Here is a 23,256-nt window from a genome sequence, read left to right as displayed (position 1 = left end):
TAGAGACTAGGCTCACCGTCACATTTGTCGAAACCATTGTCCAACAAGTAAGCATCTATCCTGCTGTACCATGCACGCGATGCTTGCTTCAGCCCATAAAGAGCTTTCCACAACCGATACACTTTGTCTTCTTTTCCTTCTACCTCATAACCAGGCGGTTGCGCAACATACACTTCCCCTTTCAGCACTCCATTCAAGAACACTAACTTTACATCCATTTGATATACTTTCCATTTATGTTGTGCGACAATCGCCACAATTGTACGCACTGTCTCCATCCTCGCGACTGGCTCAAACGTTTCTGAATAATCTCTTCCATGTTGTTGCTTGTATCCTTTGACAACTAGCCTTGCTTTGTGCCTTTCAATCTTCCCATCAACATTGCTCTTGGTCTTATAGACCCACTTCACTTGAATGACTTGTTTTCCTTTCGGCAAGTTCACTAACTCCCATGTGTCATTCTTTTCTATTGCTTCTATTTCTTCCTCCATTGTCGCAACCCATTTTTCATCTTTGATTGCATCTTCAAAATGGATTGGATCATCTACATGTCAAAAAAAAGAAAATAATGAATTCAGGCTAGCGCTGTTATCAACTTCATCTTGCTCATATGTTTCATTCAAATTTCTGAATTTTGGTCTTCTTATGCTTGCTGAAGATGGGCTTGATATGTCACTTGGTGTTGTGCTTTGTGGCATGCTTGGAGAAGCACTTTCTTGACTGCGTGACGCTATCCTATTATTTGTTGATGGTGTTGTTTGCTGCCTGTTTTGTTGAGCTTGAATAGGAGTAGAGGGAGTCACAGTTGAGGAATTACTTGCTGCTGTTAATTCCTCTTTGTCCTCATGCGGTATACATGCTTTCACATTGACTGTCTTCTTTAAACTTCCATCCCATGCTTCCTCTTGTATTAACTACACATCTCTGTTGATTATGACCTTCTTGGTTAATGGATTGTAGAGCTTGTATGCCTTGGATTCATCATTGTATCCAACAAATATACATTTCTCCCCCTTGCTGTCCAACTTATTCCTCAACTCATCCGGGACATGTGCATACGCCACACATCCAAAAACTCTCATGTGAGTAACACTATGCTTCCTTCCACTCCATGCCTCTTCAGGAACCACGTTCTTGACGCTTTTGGTTGGACACCTATTCAAGATATATGTTGTACAAGTGACAACTTCAGCCCAATAATCATTTGGAAAATTCTTTTCCTTCAACATACTCCTTGCCATTTCCATAATGGTCTTATTCTTCCTTTTGCCACACCATTTGCTGAGGTGTATATCTTGTTGTAAATTGCTTGTGAATTCCATGTTCCCTGCAAAATCGAAGGAAATCATTTGAGATGTATTCACCACCTCTGTCAATCCTGAGAACTTTGATGTAGTGTCCACTTTCTTCTCAACAAGAGTTGTGTATTGGCGAAAGCGCTCAAAGACTTCACTTTTTTGTTTTAGGAGATAGACCCATGTCTTCCTTCTGTAGTCATCTATGAAGGTCAATACATAGTGGCTTCCACCAATCGATGGTGTCTACACTGGTCCACATAAATCTGAGTGGACAATCTCCAAAGGTGCCTTTGCCCTTACTGACTTTCCGGCTAAAAATGTCTCTCTATGTTGCTTGCCCAAGATGCATCCTTCACATAGGATGTTCGATTTTTCTATGAGTGGTAATCCCTTCACCATGCCTTTCCTATGTAGCAAATTCAAACCTCTAAAGTTGAGATGTCCAAATCTCAAATTCCATAACCAGTTTTCATCTTTGACCTCTGCTTGATAGTTCACTTGTGTGACAGTTGCCTATTTTCTTCCATCCTCTTGTAAGTTCATTGAAAGTTGTTCTTGTGCACCTTCTTCTTTCAAATCTGATCTTATCTTTAGGGGAAACATTCTATTATTTATCATCTGAAACTTTGCAATCAATTGTCTGCTTGGAGGCTTATCCAAAATTGTGCACACATCATTTTTGAAGAAGACATTGTAGCCCTTTTGCATTAGCTGTGCAATGCTTACGAGGTTATTCTTTAGACCAGGGACAAAGTAAACATCTGAGATGTGCTTCTTCTCCCCCTTCCTTGTTAGGATATTAACTCTTCCTTTTCCCATGACAAAGACTTTGCTATTAGTCCCTAATGTCACTTCAGATTTCACACTTTCATCTAGATTGGAAAACATATCTATGTTCCCTGACATGTGGTTGCTACACCCTGAATCTGGATACCATATATCACTTTGCTTTTCTTGTGCTACATTACAAGCTAAAAACATGCTATCATGGTTAAGTTTTTCTTTTGTGAAATTTACACTTGGTTTGTTACTAATGTCATATTGCTTCTTTCTACATTCATTTGCATAATGTCCATACTTATTACAATAATGACATTGAACTTGAGATTTATCATACTTTTGACTTTGTGCTTGATTTTGGCTTGGGCCTTGACTTGGATTTTGATTGCTGCCTCTTCCACTTGAGCTTGAAGGGTTGCTTCTTCCACCTCTGTGTGGGCTTCTTCCTCTTCCTCTAGCATATGATCTCCCTCTGCCTCGACCTTGACCAAAGGAAACTTGGGTCTTGAAGGCATGCTCCAATGAGGAGCTTGTTGCTCTATTCAGTCCATGTTCATGAGAAATCAGTGATGCATGAAGCTCACCCACTGAGAACTGCGAGAGATCCTTTGTCCCTTCTATGGCCACAAATATGGCATCAAACCTTGCTGGAAAACTTCTCAAAACTTTCTCAACTATTCTTCTTTCCTCAAGTGTGTCACCATGAGACCTAATTTGAGTAACCAACCCAATTACATGTGTAAAAAATGAGTCTACATTCTCTGACTCTTTCATACAAAGTGTTTCAAAATCTCATCTCAGCATTTGCAGTTTTGTTGTCTTCATTTTTGCCATGCTTTGGCAGGCTATCTGGAGGGTGTCCCATGCTTGCTTGAACTTCATTGCTTCTGCAACCCTTGGGAAAATACTTTCATGAACTGCTTGAAAAATATAAAATAGGGCTTTTGAATCCTTCTTCCCATTGTCCCTCAATAGATCTCTTTCTTCTTGAGACATGGCATTGTATGCTGCTGCATCTGCTGGTTCTTGAAAACCATTCTCCACCAAATCCCAAATATCTTGAGACGAAAACAGGGCTTTCATTGTAATAGCCCAATAATCATAATTTTTGCCATTAAACTGAGGTATCTGAGGATTAGTCAAGCTTGTGCTTGATGTTGCCATTTCTGAGTGTAAAAGAAACTTTTTACTTGTTGGTAAATACGCTTCAAAAATTCTACCCTCAAAAACAAATTTTAATTGCTAGTAAAAGCACTTGTTTTTACACTAACAATTTTTAACCCGCTCTGATACCATGTTAGGAAATAAATTTTACGAGGGCAAAGGAACTCGGAAATTGGTTGCCACAAAGTAGGCAAGGTCAACTTGAGTTGCAGAAAGGTAAATCTTAGGTTGCCGCAACAACCACACAAGGACTTAATTAAAACACAGAGGGCAAAGTAGAGTAAAAAAAACACAGAGTTCACTCACGACAAAACAGAGTAAAATAAAAGAGGTTGCGGAAATTTACTTGTGTAAAATTAAAACCATAACGCAACTGAGCACACTTTATATTATATGTCAAAACATAAAAAAATTACATTGCCCTGATAAATGGAAGCTTCAATTGCAAGTGAAAAACACAACATACTTATTGCCATACTTACTGCCATTTAGGCATTACTGGGTTGGGGAGTAAACTTCTCTAAAACTCAGTAAAACTGGCTTTCACGCGCCCACCAAAATTTCCTCCTTTTCTCCTCACTACTTAAGAGACTCTCTCGCTCCAAAACTTGCCCAACATGCCCAACATTACAAATGACTTTTCCTTGGGTATTTATCCTAACATATGAATTAATTACATGGACAATTTTACATAGGAAATGATTTTCTGAACTTGCAGGGGTTGTGGAGTGTGGGCAACAATCGCCGAATGAATGTTTCCCCATATCTATTTATTAAACTTCATTAAATGCTTTAACCTCCGTGATGTGTTGCGGAATGGTCGGCTCCTCTCGCTCTAAACCTTGCCCAACATGTCCAACATACAAATGACTTTTCCTTGCATATTTATCCTAACATATGAATTTCACATTAATACGCAACATGGACAATTTTACATAGTAAATGATTTTCTGAACTTGCAAGTGTTGTGGAGTGTGGGCAACAATCGCAGAATGAATGTTTGCCCATATCTATTTATTAAACTTCATTAAATGGTTTAACCTCCGTGATGTGTTGCGGAATAGTCTGCTCTGAACTTCTATTCTGACCGGTGTCCTTATGGCTGTAAACAAAATTGCAACTGTGTAGTGGTTCACTAAGCAAACATGATGATGATTGTTAGTGTGTTTAAAGTGGTGATTGAAATTAATATTTCCTAACATCGAATTGGGTAAAGAAATAGAAAAAAAGTAAAAGATTAAGATAAATCTCATAAATGTCTTTCTCCCACGACTCCAGATATATCATCAAAGTAAAAGATGAAGATATATCTCATAAATGTCTATTTTTAATGATTACCAACAAATGATCATTCCAATGATGACAACAGAGATTATGTAACATTTAAATGGTTTTAAGCTTTACCGATAAAGCCAATGGATTTCCATAAGTGTTTGCTGAACTGATCCCGCTCGCCACTAAAACGTCTGAATCGATACCCTTACCACTAACACGTGGCCTCGAATGGCTGAACCGATTCCCCTCGCCACTAACACGTCGGGCAGCCAGCCACTTAAATATTTATTAAATAAATGTTTGTAACGCGCAAGACGCAACCCTCCGTGCAATCACGGCGGTCAATCAGGTTATACGATGCAGAACATTCTGTTAATATTCAATCCTGTGTTTTGATTTATTAAAAAAATTAAAAAATTTGAAGCCCACATCTAGAGGTTGAAATAAATAAAATAGACTCGTATCAATTCTTTTATTATTATCTTTAAGCATTAGATTTTATGTTTATGTCGATAACGCATTTGATTTTATGTTTATGTTGATAATGATTTTCACAGGAGAAAGAGAAAGAAAAAGAGGAAAAGAAGAAAGAAAAAGAGAAAAAGAAAGAAAAAGAGGAAAAGAAGAAAGAAAAAGAAAAAAAGAAGAAGGGGGAAAATAGCCCGTCAAAGCCGGAGGCTACCAGAAATTACTGGCCGGATTCCAAATTTTTTTGGACATTAAAAGAGGTGCTCGCGGAGGGAATTGAGGGCATTGTACGTATTGAATATAACTCAGTTTAATCATTAATGATCATTACTTGATTTTATTTAAACGTTCTACTTTAAAAATGCTCTTACTTCTATGTGTTAATACACAGAAAGAGATTCCAACTGGCGACGCGAAGACAATCACTCGGGATATTGTTAAGCGAGTGGGCATGGCACACCTGGGTGCCGCAGGTCTTATTGTAGTGGCAAATATTTTGGAGCGGTACGAAGCCATCTCGACAAATAAAGGAGCCTGCTTGTCCCTACTTAAGGAGATGGATAAATTGGCCCGACATGTTAATGAACTTCGAAAACGGCCTGAATTGAACGAATCGATGGAGGATTCTATCAGGGAAGCAATAGCGTTGATAGTTGAAGCCTCTCTCGCTTGCTGCACTCAAATGACTGCTACAAAAGTTTCTAAGTGAGTACTCACTTAACATACTTTAGTCTCATTCATTAACATTGTGTAAATGGATGCTAAATTCTAAATAAATTCGACCCCTTTTATCAAATAGTCATCTAAATAAATTTCTTAAGGCAGGTTTTTCTCAACTGCTGTGAATGGAGAAGAGTTGGCTAAATTTGAAACAAGGTTAGCAAAAACAGACACCCATATGCAGAAAAATTTTAATCTATGTCTTTACGATGCCATTGTGCGCCGACAAAAACCTATGGAGCTACAGTATCCAGGACATCCTGAAGGCGCAGGTAAATTGCGTACTGTTGAAAAAGATGTTATTTTAAATATTTGTATAGTTTTGGAGTTTATAGAGGTTTATGATCTTTTGTGTTTAAATATGTTGCAACAGTTGGCATCGAAGATCCATTGAAAGAAGTTATTGAACGGCTAGAAATGGGAAGTGACAAAAATGCTGTAGCAGTAATGGTGCATGGCTTTGGTGGCATGGGAAAGACTACCCTTGCCGATGCCGTGTTTGAACGGCTGCTTAATGCAGAAATAGAAGGATATAAATATTCTTATGTTAGATTGTTTGATACTATAGCGTCAACTCCAAATATAGTAGAGTTGCAAAAATTCATAATAAAAGCTTTGAGGATGGGAGAAGAGCCAAAAGTTGAGTTCCAAAGGTATGAAGAAGGACAAGGACAAATTAAGAGCATCTTAGAGAAAGAAGTGGTTTTTATTTACATAGACAATGTGTTGATTAGGGATGAAGTTCAAGAACGTGGAGATGCACTTGATCAGGTTCTCCCTAAGAATATGGGGAATGCCAAAAAATTGAGGTTGCTCATAACTGCACGAAATAAAGATGCAGAGGGTATAATAGTGCGCAAAAAAGTAAAAACAGAATGCTACGCTATTCAAAGCCTTCCTGAAGCAGGGGCAGCGGAACTTTTCAAGAACACACTGGGTGACAAATTGAAGGTACTAGATCCTAGCCAAATCGATGAGATAGTCAAGAAATGTGGAGGCGTACCAAAGCTTTTGACGGTGGTAGCAGGATTCATAAGCTCCGAAAAAGACACACTAAAAGCTTATAGAACAGTGATGGAAGAGAGCGAAGAAAACTGGAAGGGTAAAATTGGGGAGAACATAAACTTCTACATCTTTGCCTATGAATATCTTCACCAGACCTTGCAAGATCCATTTTTGGATATTTGTTCATTTTTTGAAGGATGGGACTGGAAAACACTTTCAAATATTATGGGAGAGTCTGAACTAGAAAGTCTGGAAAAAAGAGGGCTAGTCACCAAACATGCGAAAGGTATGACTGCAAAGGTACACGACGTCATCTTGGCAATTGGTCTCCAGAAGACAGAAGGACAAAGGCTCAGATTGGCCAGTCCAAATGACATTCAAGAGTTTTTAGATAAAGAAGATGAGGTACGCAATCTTTCAACTAAAATATTTATCATATACAGTTTTGTTTCAAAATGTGTCTCTCTGGACTCTTATGACTCACTCTAATATTTAATAAATATACAGGACCTTCGAATGATCAAAGGCATATGGGCGAGCGGCAACAAAGATCCACTGTGTATACCATTTGAAAAGCTAGATTTGATGTCTGGATCTTTAAGAGTTCTTAAACTCGGACCCTTAACAGATGTGGAGGGCAAATGTAAAAATACATTTAAAGAGCTGGTTTTTTTCAGTGCCATAACTTCCCATCTCCCTTTTGATTTGTCAAACCTAAAGCGGTTCAAGAACCTCAGACATTTATGTTACAACCCGGAAGATTTACAGAATCTACTTCAAGTAAGTTCACTTAAAATATCTGGTTGGTCCCAGTTGTTTCTCTTCTTATTTTTCATGGAATATCTAAAACACTATATCATGCGCAGTTTTATTATTTTTAATGGTTAGAGTATGATTTTCATATATATTGCATAATATGCAGATGCCTTCCAGCCTCAGACACATCAAATTTCAATTAAATTCCGTTCCCTTCCGTATCTCTTCCACCTGTATTAAGCAACTAAGCAAGTTGCGAGTACTGACACTGGCGAATGCACAGTTCAAAAGCTTACCTCAAGAGTTAGGAGATCTGGGAAATAGTTTGGAGGAACTATCATTTTCAGGTTGCCAAAATCTAAAGGAATTACCGGCGTCTATTTCAAGGCTGGGTTATTTAAGAGTGTTGAGAATGGATCACTGTTCTGGTTTGACGAAGCTGCCAAAAGGTTTGGGATCATTGAAGAATTGTCTGCAAGAACTCTATTTGCGCGGCTGTCAAAGTCTAAAAACGCTTCCTAGCGAGCTTGAAAATCTTACATCATTGCAAAAACTCGATTTGTCCTGGTGTGAAAGTCTAAAAGCGCTTCCTAGCCGTCTTGGAAAGCTCACATCATTGCAAAAACTCCGTTTGTACGGTTGCAAAAGTCTACAAGCTCTTCCTACCAGTCTTGAGGAGCTTTCATCATTGAGATTATTGGACTTATCCTGGTGTGAAAACATTAAAGATCTCCCTTGTGGCTTAGAAAAGTTAACATCGCTTGTTGAACTTGAACTATGTTCTTGTCACCGACTAAGTAGTGTTCCTGGAAGCATTGGGCAACTGAAGTTGAATTCAATCGACTTTAGGTGGACCTCTTTAAAAGATCTGCCGGATGGGTTTTGCAATTTCTCCACTTTAACAGAGCTTGTCATGACTCGCTGCGACAGTCTAGAGAGGCTTCCGGAGCGATTTGGAGAAGTAACAAATTTAAGAAAACTAATTATGAGGAGCTGTGGCAGGCTACAGAAGCTGCCAGAAAGTTTCAACCAACTCAAGTACTTGGAGCACTTGGATATATCAGGGTGCTCGACTCTTGAAGAATTATGTGAAGACTTCAAAGGTCTCTCAGGACTGCGAGTTCTATCACTGGAAGACTGCAACAAGCTAAAGAAGCTCCCTGAGGATTTCCAATGCCTCACCTCATTGGAAGTTCTGGATGTAAGAAATTGCCATAAGTTGGAAGGGAAATGGATAGACAGCATGCTAAAGATGGAAAAGCTACAAATTTTGCGCATCGCAGGAAGCAAGTTGTTGGAGGAAAGATGGGAGAAAATTCAAGCACAACAATGCAATCAATCATGGTCTTGTGCTGTGTATACAGAGCAGGTGATCCACATTTTCAAACATGTTTTCTGTTCCCACATTATAATTAACTCTTTTAATGTTTAGATCCTAAAACATATCACAGGGGAAAAAATTGCAAAGCATACATTATTTTTCCTTTCCACTCACTTTAGCTTTCTCTTCAGGGTTCATCAAATGAGGAGAATCTTCTAGAGCAGTTACAATCAAAATTCGACAGCATGCTCACTAATGGAGAAAGAGAGCCACTGAATATATCTGGTCTTCCTCTGCACACGCTGCTGCTTGTTATGTTTGATGGCCAACAGGAATTCCGTCCTGATTTTCCTTTGCCTTTACTTGAGGAGAGTATAGATGATATTCAAACACATTTCGAAATGGTTTATTTTGGCAATCATTGGGATCAGTTGCCTAAGAAAGTGGCGGATAGAATACTGGGGCATGCTCCGGCTAACGGGGACGCTAAGGCATTATTTCAAAAACTGATCCCATTAGTTGTTATCTTACGGATGGACATTGACCGGCTACTTACCAGCAGTTTCCAAATGACCGCGGAGATTGTGAGTGGGGAAAAAGGTGATAAATACCTTTCTCGTTGGAAATTTTTCAAATTTGATAATTGTGGGGTGGAGGACTTTGTGGTGACGAAGTGCGGAAGATACCTTAAATTGAAGCAACTGGCAGAAAGACCTGGAGGGAGTACTATAGATTTGTTAAGAGAGCTCTTCGCAGGAGGAGAAGAGGAAAATTCTCTTTCCTTTCTTAAGGACAAGGATGGTGAATCCACGAAGGTATTAAGTTCTATATTTTGTGGATAACTCTTCCTTCAAATATTTTAAAATAAAAGTTCCAAATTCCCTTTCTTGACTATTAATTATTTTGTTTGTGTTTATATGAAAATTGTAGGTCGGAGTAGACGAATTGAAAGGGAAAACGATTTTATTAGACATCAGGCCTGCCAACATGTGTTATGCTATTGCTCTTCGCGCTTTAGTGGAGATGTACAATGTGGAGAAAGAGAGATTTAATTTTGAAATTATAACAGTTCCAGTAATGCAGGGAAATTCAAAATTGGATGTATCTGAGAAGTTTTCAAGTGAGGTTCCATGGTTGGTCCTCCAAAATCCGTGGCAGATGACAAATGCAACCAAGTATTTTCTCCTTGAAGGGTGTCCACGATGGCCTGAAGGATGGGACAAGTGGTACCCGAATAGAATGAGGATAATAGAAAGCAACGGGACAATCGCACCGTATAGGAATCCTGGTGTACTGCGTATGGTAAACACATGGGGGGCAGCAGCTTATCCTTTTACGGCGGAAAAAGAGGAGGAATTAATACAAAAAGGAAAGACACAAATGGAGGCTATGTCTCATGCAATGTTTCTTTTCCAGCATTTGGAACGTGTGGCAGAGCAGGTCAGTAACTACCTGTTATTTGTTTGCTTTTTGTATATTTTGAAAAGGAAAAAGAAAACGATTTTCATTTCTAATTGTTTTTTCTCCTCTCCTTGTCGTTGATGATGAAAAGTTGAGGGAGGCAACGGGTCAGCAAAAAATGATATGCTTATGCTGCTGTCACGAAAAGGAGTTTACAAATTCCATGAAGGATGTGTTGACAGAATTGAGTGATATCATTTACATTATTTATATTCCAATTTTTCATGATACACGAGGACGAGGAAAATTGGGGTATTTCACTGCTACAATCCTTGGATTGTTTTCTTGGGAACCTTCCAAAATGTCATCAGAAGAGATGGGAGGAATCTTTTCGTTAAGTTTATGTGAGTATGAAGCTATGAGATTTTGGGCGCGTATTCACTCTTTGAAAGAGGGAATTGAAGCCAAAGATCAACAGTTACGGGAAATGCTGAGGGTCCTTCATGATAAATTTCATAATCCTTCTCCATGGATGTTTTCTCCATGGATGTTTATAATGGATGAAGATGGAAATTTGATAACAACAAAGGGGAAAGAAATTGTAAAATTGTTATCTGAAAAATATTCAGATGACAGAGTAAAAGAATTGATGCAACAATTGCTCAAAGGTAATCAAACAAGTTGGAAGAAGACCCTGCTTGAATTAGAAGAAATGCTACAAATTGATGGCGAAGATAATGAGAGTTCTTCTGACGATGATGATGTAGATAGCGAGGGCGAGTGACCTCCTATAGGCGAATGCAGACCTTAATTAGGGAACACCTAGCTCATTTAATGATGATTCAATATTGTACACTTCTTAAGGGTAAGATTTTTCATTTCCAATGATTTTAGTTTTGCTTAGTAATTATTGAGGTGTAGTATATACTTGAACCTTTTCAATCTTCCATTTATTAGCTTTTAGGATGTGTGTATTTTGAGCTGTTGTATTGTATTTTTATATAAAAGATATTTAGTTGTTAAATAAATTAAGTTATTTTATTTTAAAAATATTGATATTTTATAGATTTTTTAAAAATATTGATATTTTATAGATTTTTTTCTTGTGTTATTTTGGGGTAGGTCAATTGGTAATGGTCGTGGAAATAAGGTCTTAATCAACTCTAAGTTTTTGGGTTCAAATCTTGTGGTATCCCTTTGATTGGGGTGAGAAGTTAGACATGATGAAGATATAGTCCTAGCAGGCTTATAATTTTTTTTTTCCTTATATTAAAGCGTAAGTTTTATTTCTTTACTCTATCTTCTTCTTTTCTAATTTTGAGGTTACATCATTTATGTATTGGAAATATTATATAAATGAATTGAATGTGTTTTTCCTTATAAAAATAGTTTATAAATATGTTTATTTTGGAATAGGATTTTATTTTAATTTAATTATCAATAATTAATAGGTGGATGGTAGGGATTTAATCTATATGGAATATTTATGGTTGTCACTAATAAAGACTTGAAATTTATCTCAAAGTTAGTTATGCCATTTTTTATTTCCAATTTAATTAAAAAATATTATAAAATTAAAGTGAAATAAAATATAAATAAGATATTTTGATTGTGAAATGAGCTATGGTTGTTTGGCCATGTGGCATTGATAAACTATGGTACTCAAAGTTAGTTATGTCATTTTTATTTCCAATTTAATTAAAAAATATTATAAAATTAAAGTGATAAAATATAAATAAGATATTTTGATTGTGAAATGAGTTATGGTTGTTTGGGCATGTGGCATTGATAAACTATGGTACTCAAAGTTAGTTATGTAATTTTTTATTTCCAATTTAATTAAAAAATATTATAAAATTAAAGTGAAATAAATATAAATAAGATATTTTGATTGTGAAATGAGTTATGGTTGTTTGGGCATGTGGCATTGATAAACTATGGTATTGGCCCATGGTATTGTAGCAAAAATTACTTAAATATTAAGAACCTCCATAAAAAAAATAAGGGTGAATCTCCAAGGTTAGGAATCTTGTTACACGTCTTTTAAATGTATATATGTTTAACTCATATTCATTCTTTTTATAATTAGTATTTGCACATGTTGCAAAGGAAACACCCTAAGACAATGGCATAAGAAACAATAGCATAGAAGAAAGAAGTCAAAATTTTATGGAATTTTGTTTCTTTACTGGTGTTTCCTTTTTATCATATGTTATGTTTGGAGATTCCAACGAGGAAGGTAATGCACAACACTTCGCTCTAAAGGATTTATAAAAATGCTCTTCATTAAGATTCTGGAACCGTTATAAGTAAATGATTTAAATCAAACATTTCATAACAAAGTAATCTCATATCACCTTAATTCACAATGCAATGGATAATAGATTTTGTTCATTAGAAATTGGCCTAATTTTATGAGGAAAGCTTAATAGAAAGACTTTAGTAGTAAGGGGAACATTAATAAACTGCGTCATCATTTGTTATATGATGTTGTTAATTTAGTTACTTGTTGTTTCTTATCCTTATTTCACTTGTGTAAAATGTCCAAAATATAGAAGAATGGTATTATTTCGTCTCTTTGGACCATTGTATTTTATCTAACTCAATCATTTCCATAGCCTCAACTAGGTTCGCCATTCTCTTTCCATAGTGACTCAATGTCTTCAAATGCATTTCATAAATTTGGTTTAATAAATGTTGGTGGAAAACCAATATATTTCACTTTGTAGAAATGAGTGTACATTGGTTGGAATAAATTGTATTTCTCTTACCATGTGATGATGTCATCTAAATCTTGAATCTTTCTCGCCACTTATGAAATTCCCCATTCTAATTTTTATTTGACCATGATGATATTGGCATCATAATCCTTGACATGTCGAGAAGTCTTTGAGGTGAAAAGCTTGGATGTGAGATAGGCAAGGAAGTAGAAACAACTATATGCACATCAATGTCAACATTACAGAGAAGCTAATGACATCTTCAAGCACAAATCCCTGGTCCAACCACATATAAATTTAGTGCATACATTCATTCATACTAAAGCCATAAAGTTTCTTGAACTTGAAAAAAATGATTATGCAACACTTGCTTAACATGGACAAGAATGTGGAGATGATATAAAAGAAAATATTGTACTCTAAAGGGTTCTTCAATTCATTGTTCGATAAGGAAAAGAGGTCACATGCCTCCCATCCACATTCACATGATAACCTTCCAAACCTGCACTTAATGTAAGAACAAATAATTTTCCCTCCACAAATGGATATGGCCAATCAATTGATGACGACTTCTTTGCATGCCCCATCAAACGATTCAGCCACCATGTGGCCTTTTCTTCTTTCCTATCATCATTATCAGTAAGCCACTTTTCACATTTGGGAAGCCTGTCAACTGCCAAAAGAACAAAGTAGAATGCACTAGCTTCTGTGTATGCAAATATTATGCATAATATTCATATACTTGAGTACTCAAACAATTGATGCATGGGGTTCACAAAGTTTAAAAAATGTTTAAAGATACAAAAATCAGGGGCAGGAAAGTAGTGGAGAACCCTCTTTGGAAACCAGTCGGAGTTTCTCCATAGGTTCGAAGAAAAGAGAGAGCCTGAGTTGCAGGTAAACCTCCTTATTCCTTTTTTCCGATCCATCTTAACAATTGCATCAATGGCAGCCTCTAGGGTTTCAGAAAAATTATCGTGAACATAGTCCACCAAACTCGCTTTAAAGGCCATGGGATCAAAGTACTTTCGTCCACCCATCATAATTTTCGTCAAGTAACAAGAATCAACCTTTCTCTTGAGGATGGACATGTCGTCGGGAGGAATGACGAAACCCAGGTCTACCTCGCTCATATAGAGAAACCCTCTGTCCTTCTCATGAATCTGTAGTCATGGGCTAACACGAAAATGAATCCCCCTGCAGAAGCATGCCCGTACACGACAAAAATTGACGGTAACTTCAATTCCATGAGGTCTGTGACGAGCTACATGAATTTGAGGTCGAGGACCTCAAATCGATCCTCTCTGTTGCAAGATTTCGGTGTTGTATGATTCAAATGTGTCGCTTATCATTTTCTCCAACCGAGGAAGCTCGTTATAACTATTTCAATCATTTTTTTCAATCTAATGGCGAAGGACTCTGTTAGGCCCCTATACTACTAGTGTAACCCCTTATTGTTATTAGTATAACCCACTTATTATATTGATGTACCCATGTAGTGCCCATATTGCTATTATTGTGCCCATAGAAGCCCACTATTGTTATTTTTTTTTCCCCTGGGAAAAAGTCGTAATTTCTATTAGTATTGAGAAATTACAATTTGTAGATGCCGAAGCATTCATATAGAGGCAGCTGTGCCTGTCAAGTTCATAGTCTGCAAGTGTAGAAAGTGAAAAAACAAGTTGTCTCCACGCAGGGAGCAATTTTCAAAACTGTATACTAGTAGTGATCAAAATTGTACCATGCTCTGCGCAGAGAGCTATATATATGCTGATAATATCAAAAATATAGTGCTGTACTCAGGACTAGACAATGGAAATATATACAAGCTATAAACAAAAATGGTTCTGTAAGTGGGCTTTATAGCCCATCTCCCATATGATCATCAAAAGGTCTGTGGTAGTGCTGGAAGTATGTTCCGTCGATTTCCTCCTGGATCAGCCAGTTATCTCCTTGTCTGTGCGCTGCCTCTTTGGAGAGCTGGTCGGCGATGGTGTTCTGTTCCCTGTAAATGTGTCGACAGACAAATGATTCAAAGGAAGCAGTCAGTCTTTTAGCTTCATCTAGTATGTGTCTCAACGAAAATGCATGACAATGAGATGCATCATTCAGCCAATTGCATACTATTTTAGAGTCTCCAAACAGCTGAAGGTGTCTTCATTGTTTATGGATGGCAAAGTGAATGATGCGTTTAGCTGTGCACAATTCAGCATAATTGTTAGTGCCTCTGCCTAGGTTTATTTGTATCTTATAACAGCGCATTTCGTTGAGATAGAGTATTGCTCCTCCCCCACAGCCCGCATCTTGCGCCGAGCCATCAAAGAAGGCCCATGGTTTTGATTTGTCGATGTTCACAGGGCTTATGATACGAGATGGGGCTGTGGATTCCTCTTCAGGTATCATGTTATAGTCTGCAATAGTATGGTGTAAGATAGTGGGCCAGTGTGGGGCTCTATGGTTAAAGATAGCCTGATTGCGAGCGATCCAAACAGCCCAGCAGGCCAGCAGCGGAATGTTGATAGATTTCCCTGAGTGATTCTGGCACCAGTTTCCCCATGCATCCATTAGGTTATTGCCTTGCCAATTTTTCAAATGCGGGAAGTGTGTGATGAGGGCATGCCAAAACTGTAAAGTAGTGTTGCAGTTCAAGAATAAATGTTCGGTGCTTTCTTCCTCCCCTAGACATAAATGGCAGCGAAATGGTCCATGAAAGGATCTCTTCATGAGATTGGTGCTTGTTGGAATTTTATCAAACAGAATGTTCCACATTAGCAATCGAGTGCGGGGGGCCGACTTGAGTTTCCATAGAGCTTTCCATGTGGGATGGATATTCAGAGGTTTGTAAGGTTCCATGAGCCTTAGATATCCTAGCTTTGGGACGTATGCTCCATGCTTAGCAAAGGCCCATATGATTTCATCAGGTCCTTCTGTGAGCCTGATGTGGGCTTGTGTGAGAGCATCCGTATACTCCATCCATTCATTCTGCCACTGATCCGGGATTTCTAACGCTTGTGCATTGGTCCATGCTTGTTGAAGGAAGGTGGAGTTTGCATTATCTCCAATGTGCATAATGTGCGTAATCCCTCTGTCATTTAGGTGCCTAATGAGGCCAGCTGATAGTCTGTGAACATTTCCACATCCGACCCACGGGTCCTGACCAATACGCACCGCGTTGCCTTCCTTAATGCGCCAAGTTAATCCTTCACGTAGCAGAGGTAAGGTACCAATAACCGCTTTCCATATAATGGATATGTTTTGATTAGTTCCATGTTGAGTGCAGATCCAGTCTAGCACGTTCAGAGGCTTAATGTATTTCGCATAAGCTACCCAAGTCCATAGTCCATCAGAGGTGAGGAGCTTCCATCCAAGTTTGGCAGCCAGTGCCCTGGAGAAAAGGTCGAGCCTCTTTATACCCCATCCCCCCCAGCGCTTGGGTCTGGCGATGGTGTCCCATTTGACCCAAGCAAATAGTCTTCCTGGCTGATGACCCTTCCAAAGAAATCTGCTGCATATATTTTGTAACCTATTCAATATGCCCTTAGGTATCCAGGTAAGGGCCATCCAATAGACTGGCGTGGCTTCAATCACAGCTTAAATGAGGATCAATCTGCCAGCACGGGAGAGATATCTATGGTACCATACCTGAAGTCTCTTTTCCACTTTAGCTATGAGCCATAACCAGTCTTCTATTCTGTAGCCATTAGGTTTTAATCTGAAACCAAGGTACTTTATACCATCCGACAGGTTCAAGTTGATGAAGGGGAAGCGTTGAGTAGCATAGGCGGTTTCATGTATAGAGCATCCAACTGTAGTAATCGTGGATTTATTATCATTGATCTTCATACCTGTAGCTTGCTGGAAAAGGAGAATGGAGTTATGAAGGGTAGTGATGTCCCCAATGCTGCCATTCAAAAAGATCATGATGTCATCAAAAAATAATAGGTGAGTGACGTAGAAGTTATCCGCAAGCTTAATGCCAGTCAAGAGATGCCTATCACGAGCAGATGAGATAACTCTATTTAATCCTTCCATAATTAGCAAAAATAGCAGAGGTGAGAGCGGACATCCCTGTCTGAGTCCTCTCTCAGAAGTAAAGAATGAAGTAGCTTCCCCATTGAGTAACACACTATAGGATACATCGGTGATACAACTCATTGTCCATTTGATGAAATCATAGGGGAACCCCAGATGTGTAAGCAGCAGCCTCAAGTACAACCAATTCGTTCTGTCAAATGCCTTGGACAGATCCACTTTTAGTATCATTCCTTTTTGCTTTTTGATCTGCATGGTGTGCATAAGTTCTTGGGCTGTGGCAATAGCCTCGTGGATCTGTCTGTGGTGTAAGAAAGCGAATTGTTCAGAGGATATGTGATGCGAGAGTATGGGCTTGAGGCGGTTGGCGATGGTCTTAGCTATGATCTTGTAGAGGCAGTTACAGAGAGAGATGGGGCGGAAGTCATCGAAAGTGCTCGGGGCATTAGATTTGGGGATGAGGGCGATGAAGGTGGATTTAATAATAGAGGATATTCTGCCTCTCCTTCTGCTGTCCTCTACAATCTTCAGAAGGTCGTTACCCAGGATTTCAAAGAAAGCGAGGAAGAATTCAATGGTCCATCCATCTGGGCCAGGGCTTTTATCTTTTTTAAACCATTTCAATGTAGCCTCCAGTTCTTCCATGGTCACTTCCCTCGTTAGTTCATCATATTCTTCCTGTTCAATATATCTGGGGAAAAGTTCGGCCACCCTCATGATTTCCAAGATATTAACTTCTCCAGGAGCTTTATAAATGCCTCTAAAGTGCTCTGTGGCCAGTCTGGCCAGGTTCTGTTGTGAAGTAACAGGGTGCCCTCGATCATTTCTTAACTCCCAAATAGTATTGATGACTTTGCGGCCATTAGCAAATTTATGATAAAATTTTGTATTATCATCCCCCTCCGTGAGCCAAATAGCTCTGCTTCTAAGCCTCCAGCTTTCTTCTCTTTCTTTCAGAATTTGTGAGCGCTTTGCAATAAGAGAGGTGTAATTCTCCTTGCTCTCAGGGGTGGGGAAGGTCCGAGATGAAGAATCCTCAAATTCTGCCATGACTCTTTCCGCCTCTTTCAGAGTATGATTATCCTGGATGCGCTTTTGATGAGCCCAGATTTTAGTAATCTGCTTGAGTTCTGTAAGTTTTCTAACAAAGCCCGCTGAGATATCCTCATCTTCCCTGATGAGGTTGGTTTGCCAATAATTATGGACCAATTGAATGTAAGAGGGGTCCTGTAACCATGAGGCATTAAACTTGAAGGGGCTTTTGATTTTATGGATAATGTCCTCTGCTTCTAAGAAAATAGGCCGATGATCGGAAATGCCTCCCGATCCAACCCATTGTCAAATTCTGGGGAGGTTATTAAACAGAGATTCCTTAATAAGAAATCTATCGAGTCTTCTGGCCAGGCTTTGTTCTCCACTTCTGTTATTTGACCAGGTATATTGAAGTCTAGCAGACGGTATATCCACCTACTGATGTTCCTCAAGTAGTCTAGACAAAGTATCAGTTAGGGAATCGACCTGTGCCAAGTGCCCCGAAGACTCGCTGAATCCAAGGGAGAAGTTTAGATCACCTCCAAGAATAATGTTGTCTGCTTGGAATAATTCAGATTCCAGTAAGGACCGCCAGTAGTTGGTACGGTCATCACAAGGGCCATAGACATTGATGATTTTGATGTCCCTCTCTATAGAATGTGAGAAAATGTCTAGTCCAATGTATCCTCTTCCTCCCCAAATGTTCCGGACCTCCGCAACTCTGTTACTAACCCCAATGGCCAAACCACCTGATCGACCGGACGCATCCAGTGCATGGAAGGTCCAGTTAGGTAGCCAGGAAGTGAGGGTATGGATAAGGGGTTCGGCCTGAGATGATAAGAGCAGTCTCTTAAGCGCTAGTTTTTTGGCTGAACTAGCAAACCCACGGCAATTGAAGGAAAGAATCTTCATGTGGGGAGGGGTAGCGGGCCATCCTTCGCTCTAAGGGCCCTGAAGATAGTTTGATGTCGCCCAAGGGCAACTTCTTCATCAGCAGTGTGTCTCGCTTTGGTAATGCGGGAGGGTCGACCACGGGAGTTCTTGAGGGCAATGGGAGCGTTAACCAGGTCCAGACCAACGGCATCAGGACCTCTGTCCTTTGTGCAGGATCAGAGAGAATAACGGGGGGATGGCTGGGTCGAAAGGAAGGAGAGGGATGCGAGGGACGAAGTGATCAACAATGGAGGGGCCACCGGTGAAGGGAACGGAAGGGAGTAGATGAGTGAAGTGTGTGCGCGGATACTCTGGGGGTGATGTTGAGTAGCAGGGGATAAAATAGCGGAAATAGGTTCAGAGCCAATAAAATTATGAGATGAGATGCCCAATGACATGCAAGAAATAGGAGATATCGGAGAAGGGAAAGTGTAAGACTTACCCGATGTCTCAAAGCCCGCTTGTTCAGTCGTCGGCTGCACAGGCGCTGGCGATGCAGGAGGAGGAGCAGTGGAGACTATAGCAGTATCTGCTGCCTCCGGAGTGCTCCGTGGTTCACCAACATTCTGTGTGTGCTCATGTTCCACATGATTCTGATCAGGATGCGGCCTGGGGGAGTTGTCCAGAGGCTGATCGGCTACACCTTCCTTGTCATTCCTCACCGCTTTCCGGAGGAGTGGGTAGTCCCTATATAAATGACCCACTTTGTGGCATCTGCGACAACGATATGGAATACCTTCGTAGTCAATAATCTGCTTGCGAGCCGTATCTCTCCACTGAATGGTTATGTATTCTTGCAGACCTCCCCTGGTGTCCAGGTTAATGAGTATCCTGGCATAGGCCATCATGCCAGTCTGCCGGTAGGATTTGTCGTAGTCCATGAATGTGCCAATGGCATTGCCGATTCTCCTGAAGATATCTTCTGACCAGTAATGAAGTGGAAGTCCAGGAAGCTGAATCCATACCGGTCTGATGCCTATCTGTTCTATCTCGGGGTCAAACAATGGAGTCCATCTCTTCAGGAGCACCGGGGCATGTTCAAAGTGCCAGTAGGAGGACAAAACCCAGTTGGTATGATCAGCACGAGCGAATCTTAGTGTGAACCATCCCCTCACGAAGGTTTGCACGAAAGGGATGTCCACCAAATGATGGCCCCAAACTTCAGCTGCCCAGGTCTTCAAGCGTGCTGCCGAGTAGCTTCGTCCCCTGATGCGTCCGACCAAAACTCAATCTGCAAAGTCCATAGTCTCTCCCCACTGAATGTCCTCTTCCAATCTGAGAAAGATGTCGTCCTCTTTGGACTTGAAGCACTTGTATTTCCGTTTAGGGCCCCGAGGAGGGGGAATGCTCTGAGGGCGACCGGGGGGGGGGGGTGCTAAAGTTCAGCGGTGCCGGGGTCTGGTGAGAAGAGGAGGGGTCGCTGATGCCAGATACGATAGGAGGGCCCGAGAGCGGAGGTACGGAGGTGAAACTTCCAGAAGAAGGACCAAGGGAGCCCGGGATTCCGGCGGAGGAGGAGGGTAAAGAGGGGTTTTGAAGCGGATGAGAAAATGAGCCAGTTGCTGGAGGTTGAAAACCAGGGTTAGGGTTTAGGCAACCAGAGACAAAACCAAGGGTTGCCGGAGAGTGAGGGGGGGTGGAGAGAGCAGGCCATGTCGGTGGATCATCCGGGAGGACCACGGGATAAGACCTCTGCTGTTCACCAAGCGAAAACGGAGAGAAATTTTCGGAGAAACCTGTACTGTACATACCTCCTGATGTGGCAAAGGGTGAGCGCCAGATGGAGACCCCTTCCAAAGGGTCAGCTGAATAATCAATGGCTTCTATATCCTCCATTGCCAGCTGTGTCTCGGAACTGCGGACACCTCGGAGCAGAGAGAAAACCGGAGAAAATGACAGTTCACAGTTAACTGTAACGGACCGTGCAGGATATTCCAAACCGTCACAGAAAGTTGCCGGTTGTCGCGACACAGTCGCGTCCCTCCGATAATGCTTCCAGCATGATAGCGGCAGGGTTCTCGGCGGTTAAGGTAAGCCGGTAACAGAGAATGGCGGGCGAGTAAACGGGAAGCGTCGTTCAGCAGCTGCAGAGGGTTCGTAACCCTAACCTAATCCAACTCGCGTCTTCGCCCGTCCGGTCTCCATCGCGCCGGGAGCTGGTGTATATCGCCCACTATTGTTATTATTGTGCCCTTATATTATTATTGTTATGTCGGCTCTGATTATGTTATGACCCCTTAGACTCCTATATATAGAAAGGAGGTCTTTTCATTTGTATCATCCAAGAATTGCTCATTTATGTAATGTAAAGGAGGTTGACCCCTCAAAGAGGCTAAATTCTAAGGCATTGATCTTTCTTTTCTATCTTTTCTTGAGCTGGTTTCATAACATTTGGTATCAGAGCTTTGGATTCTAGGGTTTCGCTACTCCAAACAAGTCATCGTGGCATTTTCGCTATAACATTTTTTCTGTGACGTTTCAGAAGTCGCAAAAAAAAACCCATTTGAGAAGAAATCACGCTGAACCTTGGGTCCGAATTTTAGAGATTTTCGCGCGATATTTGCGGATATATGATCTGAGGAAGTTGGTCTTTTTGCAGAGTCCTGAATTACATTCAAAACAGGTGACCTGGGGAAAATCGTCATAACTTTCTCTCTGGGGATTGGATTGAAATTTCGTAAAAATTTGTAGAAAGAGGACGGAATGTAGTTTCTTGTATGCATTTTCAGATCCAAAGGTTGAAACAATGACTCGTGGCACGTTGTACAAGTTCGCTCTACTGAACTAGTCTATAATCAGGTCATCTTGGGAGATTGTGCATAACGCTTTCTTGGAGAATCCAATTTGGATCAGACTGGTGGCATTGGAAAGAGGACACAGAGGGCTACTACAGGTCACAATTTTAGAACTTAAAGATCCGAAATTACAGAGTTACAATCGTTTCAAGGTCGAGCTCCTAAAATCAAGAAAAAGCAAGATGAGGAAGTTTGATGGCAAGGATCCGGTAAATTGGGTACTTCAGATGGAGCAATATTTTGATCTACATGGTGTACAAATATTACAAAAGGTATGTATTGCATCTTCATATTTAGAACCAGATCAATTTTTATGGTACAAAGGGCTTTGTTCTCGTAAACAACTTGTTACGTGGTCAATTTTCACGGAGGAAATGATAGCACATTATGAGGATACAAAGAGCAACTCCTTCTTTAGAGCAACACCACAACAATTGGAAAGAGTAAAAGGGCTTTGTGACATAGTGGAAATTAAAATTATGGAAACCAGGAAGTGTACCCCTCACAACTATAAATATGGAAGTGTTGTTTCTCCTAGCCTTCCACAACCTACAAGGGTTACACCACAACAATTGGAAGAAAAAAGAGAAAAAGGGCTTTGTTACAATTGTGATAGCAAATGCACTAAAGGTCATAAGTGTGATGAGAAGAAATTATTTTACATAGAATATGAAGAGGAGGAAGATAAGGATCAAGAAACAACAAAAGAAGAAGATATATGTCAGGACCTCACCCCAGAGAAAGAAGAAATGAATTAGACCATATCTTGTAAAGCATTGGCAAGAATTACCACTCCTCAAACTCTCAAGATAGAAGGACATATCAAGAAGAAAAAGGTGCAAGAGGTGAAAGATCACATCGAGAAAGAAGAAATGAATCCAACCATATCTTGTAATTCACTGTTCGAAATTACCACTCCTCAAACTATCAAGATAGAAGGACATATAAAGAAGAAAAATGTTCAAGAAGTGAAAGATCACATCGAGCATCAAGAAATGAATTCGACCATATCTTGTAAAGGATTGGAAGAAATTACCACTCCTCAAACTCTAGAGATAGAAGGACATATAAAGAAGAAAAAGGTTCAAGCAGTGAAGGATCACATCGAGCATCAACAACAAGTTCTCCAACTTTTAAAGGATAACGCCACCTCGGTGCAAAACCAAACGAACCAACAGGTAGATCAACATCGTAGTGAAAAATGTTTTGATGTAGGTGATTGGGTATTTTTACTGCAACATCTCAAGCAAGCTATTTATGAGAAGGAAATGTTGGCAATACTACATGCACTTAAAAAATGGCGACCTTACCGAATGGGAAGACTATTCAAGGATGAGGATGTGGAAGCATTGTTTTGTGCTATTTATATTATCTGACCAGATTGGATAAATGAAGCAAGGGATGAATGGAAGAAGGACGAAGAAGTATGGCTGCTTATTCAAAAGTTGCAAAAGATCCAAATTCAAACAATATTGCCAGAAATTGAAGAGGAAAGAAAAATCATATTGGAACTAGGAGCAGTCACAGAAACAAGAACCCGACAGCTATGAAATCGA

The 23,256-nt window shown here is 39.9% G+C and overlaps 1 protein-coding gene across 1 annotated transcript; it reads left to right on the top strand.

Moving 5' to 3' along the window:
* Positions 1-5,175: 5,175 nt before the first annotated feature.
* Positions 5,176-11,125, top strand: LOC149210387 (uncharacterized). The gene is made up of 9 exons (XM_089396713.1): positions 5,176-5,272; positions 5,377-5,690; positions 5,811-5,977; positions 6,079-7,115; positions 7,218-7,490; positions 7,633-8,835; positions 8,979-9,602; positions 9,718-10,227; positions 10,340-11,125. The coding sequence occupies exons 2-9, from the start codon at positions 5,437-5,439 to the stop codon at positions 10,970-10,972; spliced, it is 4,701 nt and encodes a 1,566-aa protein (XP_089252839.1). The 5' UTR covers positions 5,176-5,272; positions 5,377-5,436; the 3' UTR covers positions 10,973-11,125.
* The last annotated feature ends 12,131 nt before the right edge of the window (positions 11,126-23,256 follow it).

Source organism: Pinus tabuliformis, chromosome 1_2, assembly GCF_031772625.1.
Source record: "Pinus tabuliformis cultivar Carrire ecotype Pingquan chromosome 1_2, CPIR1, whole genome shotgun sequence".
Lineage (NCBI taxonomy): Eukaryota > Viridiplantae > Streptophyta > Pinopsida > Pinales > Pinaceae > Pinus > Pinus tabuliformis.
The sequence above is the reverse complement of the archived record's forward strand: the minus strand, read 5'-3'. Positions and strand labels throughout refer to the sequence as shown.